This window comes from Hylobates moloch, unplaced genomic scaffold (assembly GCF_009828535.3).
Source record: "Hylobates moloch isolate HMO894 unplaced genomic scaffold, HMol_V3 SCAFFOLD_22, whole genome shotgun sequence".
NCBI lineage: Eukaryota > Metazoa > Chordata > Mammalia > Primates > Hylobatidae > Hylobates > Hylobates moloch.
Genome location: NW_026652297.1, coordinates 27,023,784 through 27,038,464, shown reverse-complemented (window position 1 = coordinate 27,038,464; position 14,681 = coordinate 27,023,784). Strand labels below are relative to the sequence as shown.

The 14,681-nt window shown below is 56.4% G+C and overlaps 1 protein-coding gene across 4 annotated transcripts in view; it reads right to left on the bottom strand.

The window, feature by feature from the left end:
• Window positions 1-1,032: 1,032 nt before the first annotated feature.
• BMP1 (bone morphogenetic protein 1) overlaps window positions 1,033-14,681 on the bottom strand; it is a 48,144-nt gene continuing 34,495 nt past the window's right edge. For 2 of the 4 annotated variants that reach the window (XM_032144365.2, XM_032144366.2), the window contains 5 exons: window positions 11,469-11,594; window positions 6,360-6,487; window positions 5,826-6,039; window positions 3,642-3,892; window positions 1,033-1,766 (listed from right to left, as the gene is read on the bottom strand). In XM_032144365.2, coding sequence (XP_032000256.1) covers window positions 1,632-1,766; window positions 3,642-3,892; window positions 5,826-6,039; window positions 6,360-6,487; window positions 11,469-11,594 — 854 coding nt within the window. In that variant the 3' untranslated portion in view covers window positions 1,033-1,631. Of the gene's footprint in view, window positions 1,767-3,641; window positions 3,893-5,825; window positions 6,040-6,359; window positions 6,488-11,468; window positions 11,595-11,857; window positions 12,280-14,681 lie in introns of those variants that run through there. The other 2 variants (XM_058433586.1, XM_032144367.2) reach the window with 2 other exon arrangements.

The following is a 14,681-nucleotide window of genomic DNA, read 5'->3' as shown; positions in this document are numbered from 1 at the left end:
AGTAGAGCAGGCGGGCTTCCTGGAAGAAGAGGGCCCTGCATACACATCCAACACTCGCAGTGTGCCTGGTTTCCACTGATACCTTCTGCTTAGAGGGCCAAGATGGAGTCCCCCATGCCAGGCTGCTTCCTGGGGGTGGGGGCCCCTGCAGGTCCAGACAGCGTCTGGCACGGCCTCAGGAAGGAGCCGGGAAAAGCCTGCCCAGTCTACTGAAGGCTCTAGGAAACCCTGGGGCTTGCAGCAGGCCGCCCAGCTCTCTCCGGACCCTGGGAGCTGCCAGCCCGGGCATAAGAGCCGGGGCTGCTCTGGGCTTTCTTTCCTTTTGAGATCCGTGTAGAGAGAGGGGAGAGAGGGAACTGACATGTGGTTTCTCCTCCTGGCCTCTGGGAGGTACAGGTCTGGGATGGGGAAGCGGGGTGGGCAATGGCAGGAAGGAGGAGGCCAGATAAGACATAGATTTGGGTCGCCTGGGAAGAGGGGCCAGAGCTGGGATGTTTGCTCAGTGGCCACTGAGCTCTGACTCTTGTCTCCACGAAGACAGGAGGATCCATGGGGACCAGCACTCAGCATCTGACCAGCAGGAAGGCAGGCACCAGGGGCCAAGTGGACCTGTCCTAGCCGATGTGGGTTTTCTGGCCCCCGTGTGCTCACCTAGGTAGACACCCTTGCACAAGCCCACCTGCTCCTTCCCCAGATGCAGAGACAGAAAACCCAGACGGACAGACACCCCTGACCCCTTTCACATCCTTCTTCCCTCCCCACCAAACAGCCACTTTATGGAATGTTCCACCCCTCCCCTCATGTGGGAGGACCGCAAGCAGTGCGTGTGGTGTGTGTGCGTGCTGCGATGGGTGCCTGTGAGTATGTGTGCCTGAGTGTGAAATTACACCCTCGGCAGCCTGGGATCAGGGGAGGGAAGGGCAGCCCGTGATGCCAGGTGCCCTGGCTGCGTGCCGGCCTCCACAGCAAGCCCGTACATCTGGAACGTGACGGTTCCGCCCCCATGGCCCAGACAACATCTGGCACAGGATATTGGCTGTAACACTTTCGGTTTATTGGCTGCGGTGCCCTGGTGTGGCTGACCGGCCACTGGGCCTGAGAGAAGCCCTGTCTTGTTTCTCCATCCCCTCCCCATCGGCTCCCCACAGCTGCTCCTGGGGGACACGCACAGACACTTGTGCCCCAGGAAACTGGGGTGGTGGAGTGGGGACTCAAAATAAAACCAAATCGAGGCTGGAGCAGGGGTGGGAAATGAACATTACAATGAAAATAATGCCCCTGGCGATACACAATACAGCGTGTAGAGACACAGGGATGGCAATGGGGTCCTGCTGACATTCCCTCTTGCCACCAGGCAGGGCCCCCCAAGAGAGGAATGGTGACTTCGAAATGTCTTGTGGAAGCTCTGCTCCCTGGTCCCAGCCCCATGCTGGTGGGGGGGTTGTGGGGAAGTGGCTTATGCCGGAGTCCAGTTCCCCCACCTCCTATGGACAGTCTCACCGGGCCATTGGCCCTGCAGGTCCTGGGGCCTGGGGGAGAGGGATGGTGCGTCGCCTTCCGCTTACCCCCACTGTGCAGTCTAGGCAACCAAGGGCAGCAGGCTCCGGTCCCTGCCCCTGCTCAGGCAGTGGTCACTTCCTGCTGTGGAGTGTGTCCTGGAACTTGGTGCTGGTGTATCGCAGGTGGAAACCTTTTTTGGTGATGGTGTCATCTGAGTGGAACTTCACCAGGACAGAATCTCCCGCCGAGTACACCTCCTCAGGAGGCTGGCAGAGAAAAGAGATAGGGTAAGGTGGAGGAAGAGAGGCTGGGGCTGCTCTCCTGCCTCCCCAAGATCCCCGGCTTTGAGGGGCAGGAGGCTCCCAGGCAGCCACCAGATTCTCCCTGCTGCTTGAAGCATGGGGCTTCTTGCTAGTTTAATGAGGAACCTGGGCAGGGGAGGAGGCATGAGCCCAAGAGAACTAAGTTCCAGTAAACCCAGCTCTGCTATAACTACTAACTGAGTTGTGTAGTCTCAGGCAAGCCACCTCCCATCTCTGGGCCTTACTTCCCTCAGCCACAAACAGGAGCAAAAGGTCTCTGCTCTCCATGCCTAGGAGGGGTGCTGGGGAAAAACAAAGGACTGCACTGATGTCAAAGTATTTTGCAAAGGGAGGGAGTTCTTTGAATGGCATGACTTCCTGCTGTCCCAGCGGACTCTTAGGGAAGACAGCACAGCCACTTCTCTGCTGGAGTGTGGAGGAAGTTTTGGAGAGAAGCACAGTGTCCCCCAGACCTGGACTCTGCCATCCCTACCCCTTGCCCCGCCTCTCCTCTGGCACCTGGCAAGGTCTGCTCCCGGGCCCTTCTTAGGTGCATCCTGCAAGCCTACTGAGTGAGGTCAGCCTGCAGAGCATCGGACGTCAACGCCCTGGCCTTCCAGGCACAGAAGAAATCATGTCTGAGAACATTGAGGACATTCCCAGTAGTTGTGCCAGGAGGCCCTGATCCTTCCCCAAGTCCCTTCCAGTCAACTCAGTCTGGGGGAGGTCTCTGGAAGAAGACACCTGGGGACATCCAATTTGGTGTGTGATTCCGAAGAAAGAGCAAAGAGGGGAGGGGACACTAGCCTGGCAGCCAGGGAACACCAGGGTAGCCAAGCTGCTTCAGGCTCCACCTTGTCCCAGCCCTGCCAGCCACACAAGGGCTGAAGCTCTGCTCCTGGGGGAGGTTCAGCCAATGCTGGGTCCAGCAGCTGCTGCAGCTTCCAGGAGCTTTAACCCTTCCTGGGGCACCCAGGCTGGCTGGGACACAGCCATGAGATAGGCAGGGGACCAGGGAGGTGACAGGAGGGACAGTGTGTTTGAAAGTGCATGCAAGTGGGTGTGCCAGTGTGTGTGTGTGTGTGTGTGAGAGGGAGAGAGAGAGATGGGTAGGAAGAGAAGTCTGTCTCTTTGAAGTCCTCAGGAAAGGACAAAAAAAAAAGAAGAAGCTGCAAGCTCTTAAAGGGAGGAAAATAAATCCTCCCCATAAAGCTAGCCCATGTCCTTAGGGAAAAGCCCATCAAGCTGACTTTTGCTCATTGCCTCTGAATGTGCCATTTTATGGACCAAGAAGCAGTGCCCAGGGGCCACTGGGACAGCAGCAGCAAGAGCTTTGGGACAAGCTGGCCTTTCATCAGGAGGAGAAACTGGCAGAGGAAATGACAAGGGTGTTTATGGCTCTGGCAAAAGGACTGGTGAGGGCCACTCTGCTCAGGCCCCCTGTCCCGCTCAGGCCCCCTGTCCCCGGCTCTGGTGCCAATCTCTGCCCCCCATTCCAGGCCCTGGTGGGCTGCCTTGGAGGAGGGGTAAGGAAAGGAGGGACAGGGGAAGCTCCATCCCCTGCAGGCCCTGGCCAACTGGTTCTGAGGCAGGCCTGGGTCAGAGGCCATAGGAACTTCTAGGTTGCCCAGAAAGGACTCGGTTTCCTAGGTCGGGGATGGGGCAGTGTCTCTGAGTAGCCCCAACCAGGCTGGGCCTCTGGGCTCCCACAGAGGGCCACATGCATGCTGCACTCAACTTCCGGGGCCTGTGTGGGCGCTAGGTCTTGGAGACTGGGATGAGAAGGGTGGAGGACAGTGTGGGGCATGGGGCCAGGAGGGCGAGGGGTGGGGGCCTCACCCCTGAGCCGCAGTAGCGCCCCAGCCTGGGGGCTGTGCTGTCGTAGCCGTCGAAGAGCTCCATGTAGTCATAGCCGCAGTCGGTCTCCTCCTCCACCTCAAAGGTCTGGAACACGAGCTCCACGCCGTAGCCTTCCTCGGCCACAATGACCCACTCGCAGTCCACACCCCCAGGGTAGTTGTTGTCGCCAAACTGGGCGTGGGAGTAAAGGTCCTTTGTCTTCACGTCTGCCCTTACCTGGCCCCCGCACTCTGTAGGGGACAAGATTGGCCACCAGCCCTGAGTACTACAGGTGCCAGGCCCCATGGTGCACCATGCCATGGTGCACCCTCATGGCAGGATGGAGGCCTGGACGAAGGCCACGTGGCCAGTGATGGGTGGGTGCGGGCCTGGCCCAGAACATTGCTGTGCTGCCCCATCTCTAAATAAAGGAACTTGGCCCTAGGTTGAGGGGGACAGGGGGTGAGGCTCACTGAGAGGAAGGCAGCGTGGAGCGGTGGCACGAGGCACCACACACTTTGTCTAAAGAGGGCATTGCTCATTTTCTCCAGCTGATGGCTGTCATGGAAGAATGTGGGCCCAGTGTCGCCACAGCTTCCATTTTCAAGAGAGAAGCTGTACATCTGGGTTTTATGTGAAAACTCCTAACTTTTAAGTGTTGGCTCACATTTAAAAAAAAAACATAGCGTGGGCCAAACATAGCAGGTCTGAGGGCCAGATGGAGTTCCAGGCCTCCGGTTTGTGACCCTGTGCTGGGAGGGGCAGAGGACAGTGCATGGGGCCACCCTCCTCCCCAGGCCCTCTGGCCTTTGTGCACCTGGTGCTCAGGTCTCCCTAGAGGAGGTGGGGAGAGGGCCGGGCGGGGCTGGGTCAGGGACTGAGATGAAGGGGAAGAGGAGAGGCTGTGGACCATCAGCTCTGGGGATGGCCTGACAGGTGGCTCAGGACCCAGGAGGAGACTGCAAAGCTCCCTCGTGGCATCCTTGGTCTAGCACTCAAGGCATCCCCCTGGACTCCAGCCTTTCTCTGCAGCCACATCATTCCCACAACCTGCTGTCCTCACACACCCGTTGCTTCGGCCAAACTAAAGGACCTGCTGTCACCTGGGCACACTCTGGGCTGGGCTGGGGTTGTGTCTCTGCCTGGGCACCTCCCCCTGCCTCGAATGCCTCTACCAACTCATGCCCAGTTAGGCCGGGGTGCCTTTCTTCCTGCCTGGCTCCCGCTTGGGCTCATGCTGTCACGGGCGGTGCCTGCCTTGTCTCTCTCCTGGACTGTGAGTTCCTAGTATGGGGTGTGGGGCAGGGGTGAAGGGCTCATGCCTGATTCAGGCCACGTGCCCCTTAGTCCTCTCGCAGAGCGGAGCTCAGTTCATGGCTGCTAAATAAACAAGCAAGTGAAAGCCGAGCAAGCCCCTCGAGGGCTGGGATCTTTGCTTGGTCTATTTCTGGGACCTGCATTTAGGATGCAGCCTCATCCATGCTACATGTCAATAAGTATCAGGAGAATGGGCTGGGCACGGTGGCTCATGCCTGTAATCTCAGCACTTTGGGAGGCCAAGGCGGGCGGATCACCTGAGGTCAGGAGTTTGAGACTGGCCTGGCCAACATGGCGAAACCCTGTCTCTACTAAAAATACAAAAAATCAGCTGGGCGTGGTGGCAGGCTCCTGTAATCCCAGCTACATGGGAGGCTGAGGCAGGAGAATCACTTGAACCCAGGAAGCAGAGGTTGCAGTGAACCGAGATCGAACCACTGCACTCCCGCCTGGGCGACAGAGCAAGACTCCATCTCAAAAAATAAAAAATAAACAAAAATAAAAATAAAAATAAATAAATAAATATCAGAGAATGAATAGAATATATTTCAGGGTTGGTGTGTGGCTGGGCTGCTGCGGTGGCCAGTGTGCGCTCAGGAGGACCTCTGGGGGCTTTCCTCTCTGTCCCTGAGTTCCCTAACCTCTCCTGCCCATCATCATCACTGCCATCCTAACCCCTAACCACACCCTCCTATCCCTGCCCCCCAGGCCTGGTTCTCAGGACACAATGTTTGCATCACCCACAAGCCCGGCCCTGGGTCACAGGGCTCAGTCCCTCTATACCTTCATATCCGCTTTGAAATCCCCGACTCCACCCCAGTCTTGGAGACCAGGCTCAGTGAACACTCCCACAACCAGTGACAGTACCTGTGGCGTGGGAGGCCTGGAAGCCCTTTCGCTGGACCGAGTTATCTGAGTAGAAGCGCAGGAACATGCGGCTGCCTGTGGCCAGGACGGGCTCGGGCTTCTTGCTCCCACAGAAGCGGCCGAGGACGGGGGCCTTGGCATCTCGCCCATCGAACACCTCCAGGTGGTCGTAGGCACACTCAGGCTGGGACTCAATGTCCATCTCCATGAAGGTCTGGGGGATGAGGAAGGAGCACAGATTAAAAATTTGGCTGGAGGGCAGGTGGGGTGAGGATGGGGGCCCCAAACCTAGGCCTCACAGACACCTATGGGAGCGGCCACAGCTGGGGATGACAGTGAAGGAGGGCCCAGGAATAGGGCGAAGGCAGGGACGCCCCTAATTTATACTGGGAAAGGGGCCTTTGTCCAGGCCAGACTTGGGGTCTCCTGAGGGTGGCAGGCCTCTGGGCTCAGCCTGCAGCCTGTGTGGCTCTGGGCAGTGCCTCTGACTGGGGGCGGCCACACCGCACGAGGAGTGGGGAGGGGACCCCTTACCAGCTTGACCCGGTGCCCGGGGGTGCTGGAGATGGCCCACGTGCACTCCTTCTTGCTGGGATACTTGTCAGGCCAGTTGGGGCTGGTGATGGTACCACTGGTGGATGTCACCTTGTGGTCACAGCCGGCTGCAGGGAAGCGAGTGACGGAAGGGGATAGAGAGGGACCCCAAGCTCTGATGCCTCCTGTGGGGAAGGCCCTTCCCTCCTGCCCCCCTCCTTTCTTCCATCTCTTGTCCCACTTACGAACTGGATGACAGGCAGGCATCATTTCTTTTTCATGAGGTTACTGTGTCTGGGGAAAATCTAGCTGCCCGATTCCTACAAAAGCCTTGAGTGACGCCTCACATGGCAGCACTCATGAAGCAGCCATCGCAGGCTCCCCTGGACAACCCCTGGACCTTTGTAGGTGTTGGGCCACAGGGGTCACATCACTTGTGCCTCTCCATTTTTCTTTTCTTTTCTTTTCTTTTTTTTTTTTTGAGATGGAGTCTCGCTCTGCTGCCTAGGTTGGAGTGCAGTGGTGTGATCTCGGCTCACTGCAACCTCCACCTCCCATGTTTAAGTGATTCTCCTGCCTTAGCCTCCTCAGTATCTTGGATTACAGGCATGCGCCACCATGTCTGGCTAATTTTTGTATTTTTAGTAGAGACAGGGTTTCGCCATGTTGGCAAGGCTGGTCTCAAACTCCCGACCTCAGGTAATCTGCCCACCTTGGCCTCCCAAAGTGCTGGGATTACAGGCGTGAGCCACTATGCCCGGCTAATTTTTGTGTTTTTAGTAGAGACAGGGTTTCACCATGTTGGCCAGGCTGGTCTCGAACTCCTGGCCCCAAGTGATCTGCCTGCCTAGGCCTTCCAAAGTGCTGGGATTACAGGCATGAGCCACCCCACCCGGCTGACCTGTGCCCCTTCTTGAAGCTGTCATCCACTGATCTCCAGCAGCCTGGACAGTCACAGGGGACTTTGACACCTGACTCAGTTCTCCACACCCCCACTCCTGCTACCCTCCCGGGTGAAGTCAACAGACATAAAATGGTCCACCCAAGACAGCCTCTCAGTTCCCTGAGGGCTTTGTCATCATCCACTGTTTCTCCACATCACAACACATCACCCCTCTGTGGCCACCTCCTGTTCCTTCCGGGTGCTCAGGACCTCACCTTCCTGACCATGGTCATTCGGCTTTATTAAAATTAAAAAACAAAAACAAAAACGGGTTCTCACTTTGCTACCCAGGCTGGAGTACAGTAGTGCGATCATAGCTCACCATAGCCTGCGCTCCCAGGCTCAAGTGATCCTCCTGCCTCAGCCTCCCAAGTAGCTGGGACTACAGGCATGCCACCTGGGTAATTTTTTTCATTTTTACTTTTTGTAGAAATGGGGTCTCACTATGTTGCCCAGGCTGATCTCAAACTCCTGGTTTCAAGCGATCCTCCTGCCTCAGCTTCCCAAATTGCTAGGGTCACAGGCATGAGCCACTGTGCCTGGCTGGCCTCCTAATTTTAGAGAGACTTCCAGGGTCTTGATCTTTCTATTCTCTCCCAGTATTTCCTCCTTGATTGACTTAACTGACTGCAGGGCTGACCACCCAGCCTGCTCCTCTAGACACTGTGTGGCCCTGCATCCCTGGCTCTGCACAGCACCATCTTAGAAAACCCCACCTGTGGCTCCAGCCTCACCTGGGCCCCCAGACCACTTGATACTCTTTGGATTTGGCCTTTACCAACTCCATCTCTCACCTCCTTAGTAACTGTTGCAAACATCCAGCCCCCTCCTCAAGCCACTGTGTCAGCTCCCAGTGGCAGACCACCTCTCCCCTATCTCCTGAGAAAGCCAGGGCCTTCTGCTATGAATGGCTTCAACCTCTAGACTCCGACCTGCAAACCCACCTGCCCTGCTGCCCTGCAGCCTCAGAGCAAGTGTCCCTCCTCGCCATCAGGATGGACTGCCCTTCTGGGAGGTGCAGCTCATTGCTGCCCACGCCTGGGAACCCTCACACCACAAATGATCCAGCCTCATGCTCTCCCTCAGCTCTGCAGCCTCGGAACCTTCACACATCCTGAAAGAGCTCTCCCAGGCCCCGCCAGCTACAGCCCATCTCTCTCCTTTTCTTTCCAGCTCGCCTTCGAGAACACTCGCTATGGCCACACTCTCACTGCAGGTCTCCTCAATCCACGGCAATCTGACTTCTGCCTCTGAAAAGCATGGCTTCCCCGACTCAGTTTTTTTTGGGGGGGTGGGGGGGACAAGGTCTTGCTCTGTCACCCAGGCTGGAGTGAAGTGGCACGATCCTGGCTCACTGCAACCTCCGCCTCCCAGGTTCAAGCGATTCTTGTGCCTCAGCCTCCCAAGCAGCTGGGACTATAGGCTTGCGCCACCACGCCTGGCTAATTTTTTGTATTTTTAGTGGAGACGGGTTTTGCCATGTTGCCCAGGCTGGTCTCAAGCTCCTGAGCTCAGGCAGTCTGCCCCCATCAGCTTCCCAAAGTGCTGGGATTACGGGCATGAGCCACCACGCCTGGCCCCAACTCAAATTTAAAAGCTGATGATGATTCATGATCACGTTATTGGACAGGTTTCACTGGGGGAAACAGGCAGTCAGGCACTATGACTGGTGGGGAAAAGGATGGGCAAGATACAGCACGAGGGCCCGGAAAACAGGGCCTCTCAAGTCCCTGGTGGAGGCAGGTGAAGCTCCCGTCTACCCACACTTGAACCGTGAGCTGTCACCATTACCCATCGGTGGGTTCACACAGCTCCCTGCCCTCCCTCTTTGCGCTCTGGCCTTCCATGCCCCCTGTGTTCCTTGCACGCCCATGTCTCTCCCCAGCTAGGCTGCAATCTCCATGGGAACAGAGGGGTTCCTGTCTTGAATTCCCTACAGATCTTTGCATAGTGCTGGGTCCTCCGTAGGAATCAGGAAATGCTTACAGATCTGTAATTAACCTATCACCTGAGTAAGAAACCACACATGCTTCTAAGGTGAATCAGCAGATGGAAAGGTAAACAGGCCATCTTCTCCAGGAGCTTCACCCCAGTCCTGGCTATCTTGTGGATTCTGTTCTTTATCAAACCATCTTTTCACACAGGGGAGTACAGAGACAGAATGCAGTTTAGACAATATCAGTATAAGGTCCCCTCTAGCTAGTTCCATGACTCAGGAACTGTGTATTTGGGAAGCCTGAGGTCATGGGGTTGGAAGCCCTCGACTGTCCACTGGTTCACTGTTGAGGGCTTCAGTTCTGTTTCTACTTTTGAGCAGCTCATCTGTTTATACCTGGGTTGTCAACCTAACCAGGGTGGGAAGAGTCACTTGCCAAGCATGGTGCTAAGGGCTCAGAGCCATGTCTATAAAGCTTAGTACCTTGTAAGGTAGGTATCATTTTTACTATTTTTTATTTTTTGAAACGGAGTCTTGCTCTGTTGCCCAGGCTGGAGTGCAATGGCAGGATCTCAGCTCACTGCAACCTCTGCTTTCCAGGTTCAAGCAATTCTCCTGCCTCAGCCTCCTGAGTATATGGGATTACAGGTGCGTGCTACCACGCCTGGCTAAATTTTTGTATTTTTAGTAGAGACGGGGTTTCATAATGTTGGCCAGGCTGGTCTTGAATTCCTGACCTCAAGTGATCTGATCGCCTTGGCCTCCCAAAGTACTGGGATTACAGGCGTGAGCCACTGCACCTGGCCTATCATTTTTTATCATTTCATGGATGAGGAAACTGAAACACAGAGAGGTTGAGTGACTCACCCAAAGTCACACAGACGTTCAATGCTAGAGGCAAGTCTGTGTTGTGCTGCTGGGATTGGACACACCCAGCAGGCAAGGGCCACAGTGGAATCCCTGACTTCGAGCGGGCCTGTGAGGTATCAAGTCCCAGGAGGTATTAGGGGATACTGGTGATGCCATGAGAGCTGTTTTTATTTTGCTTTATCTATTTAATTCTTCCCACTCTGTCACCTAGGCTGGCGATGCCATGACAGCTGTTTTTATTTTGCTTTATTTATTTATTTATTTATATTTTTATATATTTATTTGTTTTTTCCCACTCTGTCACCCAGGCTGGAGTGCAGTGGTGTGATCTCGGCTCATGCAGCCTCAACCTCCCCAGACTCAGGTGATTCTCCCACCTCAGCCTCCAGGGTAGCTGGGACTATAGGCGTGCACCACCACACCCAGCTAATCTTTTGTATTTATTGTAAAGATGGGGTTTCGCCATGTTGCCCAGGTTGGTCTTGAACTCCTGGGCTGAAGCAATCTGCCCGCCTCAGCCTCCCAAACTGCTGGGATTACAGGTGTGAACCACTGCACCAGCCTATTTTACTTTATTTCTAGTTTAAAAACCTGTTTAAAAATAAAATACAGACAGTCTCACTGTGTTGCCCAGGCTGGTCTTGAATGTCTGAGCTCAAGTGATCCTCCTGCCTCGGCCTCCCAAAGTACTGGGATTACAGGCATGAGCCACCGCGCCTGGCCTAGAGCTATTTTTAAATGTGTGCAGGGCTTCACTGCCAGGAAGGCAGTGGCCCTGTTCTGAGCATCCCCAGGGGTTATAAGTGTGACCGATAATGGTAACAGATGCCATTGTGCTTGCGGTGAGCCAGGCCCTGCTTGGGGCATTTCAAGCTCCCAATGCCTCTCTGAGGTGGGTACTATTATTATTATCTACATTTTACGCAGGAGCAAACCAAGGCACAGAGAGGGTCAAGGAGTCACTCAAAGGCACACAGCTAGTGAAGTGGCAGGGCTGGGCCAGGCCACGTGGCTCTGGAGGCTGTGCTCTTACCCACTATCCTTTCTTGCCTCTGTGCTGGTAGGAAGTCACAAAGAGACTTGGATATGGTTTTAAGAAGCGCAAACTAGAAAGGTCTGAAAATGAAGCCTCAGAGCAGCCGTGAGCTCCTCCTCTCCTAATGTGGGCAACAGAAGTGAGCGTGTGGCTCCGACATTGTGGAAGGGGGATCTATGTACGAGGTGGGTGGGGGAATGAGGGGGCCTCGGAGATCATTCAGGCCTCAGAATCTAAACGGAGGCTGATGGAGATGACCCTCTGGCCTTCCACTCCCAGCAGTGGGTCCCTCAAGCCCAGACGCCCCTAGCATGCAGCCCGTACCTTCTTTGCAGTCGTGCTTGTTGTCATGGAGGACGAAGCCACTGCGGCACTGGCACTCATAACTGCCGAACGTGTTGACGCAGTCCTGCTGGCAGCCGCCATTATCCTTGGAGCACTCGTCCTTGTCTGCAGGGGAGCAAATAAGGGCAGACGCTGGGTCTGTGCAGGGCTGAGGTCTGGATGCCCCAGGGGGAAGTGGAGGCCTGGCTGGGCTTTCTCCCACTGGGACAAAGCAACAGCCGGCAGAGCTGGCCAGGCCAGGTGGCAGGGAGTGGGAGGCCAGGCGACAAGGGGGTCCAAAGGGGCACTGCATCCAGCAGGACCAGCTGAGCAGGGCCCAGCTGTGGGGAGAGGAGGACGGGGGTCCGAGCGGACCAGCATGGGTCACCATTACCTGCTTACTGGACAGATGGACAAGTGGAAAAATAGACACATGGACAAGCAGACTGCAAGAGAAAGGAGCAGGACGCAGGGTCCCTCTTTTACTTCACAACAGGAAATGTCACAGACACCATCAAAATGGGAGGGGGTAGGGCACGGGGAAGGGTCCCCGGTCCGCGGACGGGCACAGTGGGGAGAAGAGAGCACCAGTTCTGTCCGGCCAGAGGGAGGTGGGCCGGAATGGCAGAGTGGAGGTGGGGGGTGGGCGGGCACCGAAGCCCCCATCCCATTCCGTCCAAGGTGAGGTTCCTGAGTAACAAAGGGTCCGGGAGGCCTGGCAGGCCTCACTGGGGGGTCCGGTTTCTTTTCTGCACTCGGAATTTGAGCTGGTGGGGGCGTCCCCGAGGGGGCTGCAGAGCTGGCCTCTTTTCTGAAACGAGAGAGAGAAGAAGAAAAGGGACCAAGGGGTGGGGGTGGAGGGCAGGGACCAGGGAGGGACAGCAGTGAAAACCAGACCCAGGGCCTCCGAGGTGGGTCCGAGGGGCAGGGTGGGGCGGGAGGGCAGGCGGACACACATGCGGGGTGGCCATGTCCGGGCGCATCCAGGGCACGGAGGGCTGGGTTAGCAGGGGCAGGAGGGCACAGCGATGGGACAGAGACAGAGCCTGTGGCAGGAGAAGGCCTGGAGGGTTGGCACATGTAGCCCACTAGGCGTGCATTGCATCAGGGAAGGAGAGAACTGAGGAGTCGTCGGTAGAGGGGAGCAGTACTTGGGAAGGACTGGGGAGAGCTCCGCTCTGGCTCTCATTCAGGCAGTGACATCTACAGAGTGTGTTAGACAGACACACACACTCACAAATACACCTGCAGACCCAGTGCATGGATGTACTGTCACCCAAATGTGGCAACACAGGCGCTGGTCCACAGACACACACATACATGTGCACACGGTACACACTACCCACACACGCACAGACACACAGCTCCAATCTCCAATACACCATGCAAATGCAGATACAGACGCAGCCAATCACATACGCATCCTCACTTGCCCGCCCAGCCTGTGTACAGGTGCATACAAAGAATACACACTCTGCATTCCCACCTATGTGTGAAGAGGCAGGCACAGATATCAACACACACACAGGCACAGACACACCCAGGGACAGGACACATCTGCACACACAGGCGCATGGACACCTAGACATGGATACAAAGTCACGCGTAAAGGCAGAGATGTAGCTCATTAGCAGATGACTCACAGAGGAGCAACTGCCACGTGTCACAGACCCACACATGCACTCACACAATGAATACACAATCTGTGCCCCAGGGCACAGAAGTGCACATGGTCACAGGGGTGTGTGTGCCACAGCCACGTACACTCAGGTCTGTCTATGGTCACTTGGGGGATGATGTGCCTGGCATAGAAGCAGGCATATCCAGGGAAGATGAGGGATCCAGTGGACCCCCAGAATTCCAGAGATGAACCATGAGGTAGAAAGATGTCTGCTGGCACTGAGCTGGCCAGGTGGGGGTCTGTGCAAGGGGGCCTATTCCTGATTCCCATCAGGAGGGGGGCCCAAGGGCTGGAACATGGGCTTCCAGAAGGCCCTGCTTCTCCAACCCAGTATCAGGTAGGTTAGACCCCTAGGGGCCACGGGAACCAGGCCAAGAGGTGGAGTCCCCAAGTCCTTCTCAAGGGTTCTTGCTCAGTTAACACATCAGAGGGGGCCTGATCGAGAGCCCTCCATGAGCTGCCTTTGAATCAGCCCTGCAGAAAATGTGGGGGTGAAGGGCACCCTATGAGCCATCCTGGGGTTCACTGAGGACAACGTCTCCAGTGACTGTGCTAGAAGCTTTGGGGGGCCCAGCTTATGGACTGAGCAAAGCCTTCGCTCCACCCCTTCCTCACATTTGTGCCCTAGAAACCTAGTCCAGTGCCTGGTACACAGCAGCGGTAAAATTACACCTGCCAAATGCGAGTGAACGGGTAAGTGAATGGCTGGATGAATGAGTGGGGGAAAGCGAGTCCTGAGGAAGGCTGCTTCAGTGTCCGGGGCAGGAGTGGGCAGCCTCACCTGGGAGCTGGGGGGAGCAGGTTGCAGGGGAGTGGGGTGGAGGAGGTGGGCATGGGCCCAGGCAAGGAGATGGCACTCACCCTACAGTGCCCAAATGCCCCGGAAGGTGGCAGGGGTCAGACTGAAGGTCTTCAGGCTCTTTCTTCTCCTTCTTGGCTTAGGGTCTCCTCGGTGGGTGTCCCAAAAGTCCAAATAGCCCCCCTCCTGGGGGGCCAGAGTCAGATGCCCCGGGCCCTGAGGGCTGAGCCTCGATGCCCCCAGTGGGGGTCCTCTGCAGGTTTCTTGTGCGACGGGGCAATGTGTGTGCACATGTGTGGGTGTGTGTGTCTCTGTGCAGGGCCGAGGGTGGGGCGGGCACAGTGTCGACCAGGGCATGGGGGCAGAGCAGTAATTCCAGGCCTGACAGATGTGAGTGTCGGTCCCCTGCCCCCTCCAAGACTGGAGCAACAGAAGGGCAGGAAGAGACAAGAGTAAGCAGGTAATGGTTTCCCGGGGCAGAGCCTGCCCTGAGTGGGTGTTACATCCTCTCAACCCTCTGGTGAGCACCTCTTAGGAGTCCCAGGTGGGCACAGGGAAGGAAGAAATTGGCCTGGCATGGGGAGGGTCTCAGCAAGCAGGGGTTGGGGCAGGAGGTCAACGGGCCACTGTAAGCAGAGCAGGGTGGCTGGCAGTGCCAAGCAGGGAGCCAGTGCAGGGGCAGGTGCATGGCATCCAGGAGTCAGGCAGGGGTGCAGGGCAGCCACAGAGGGGG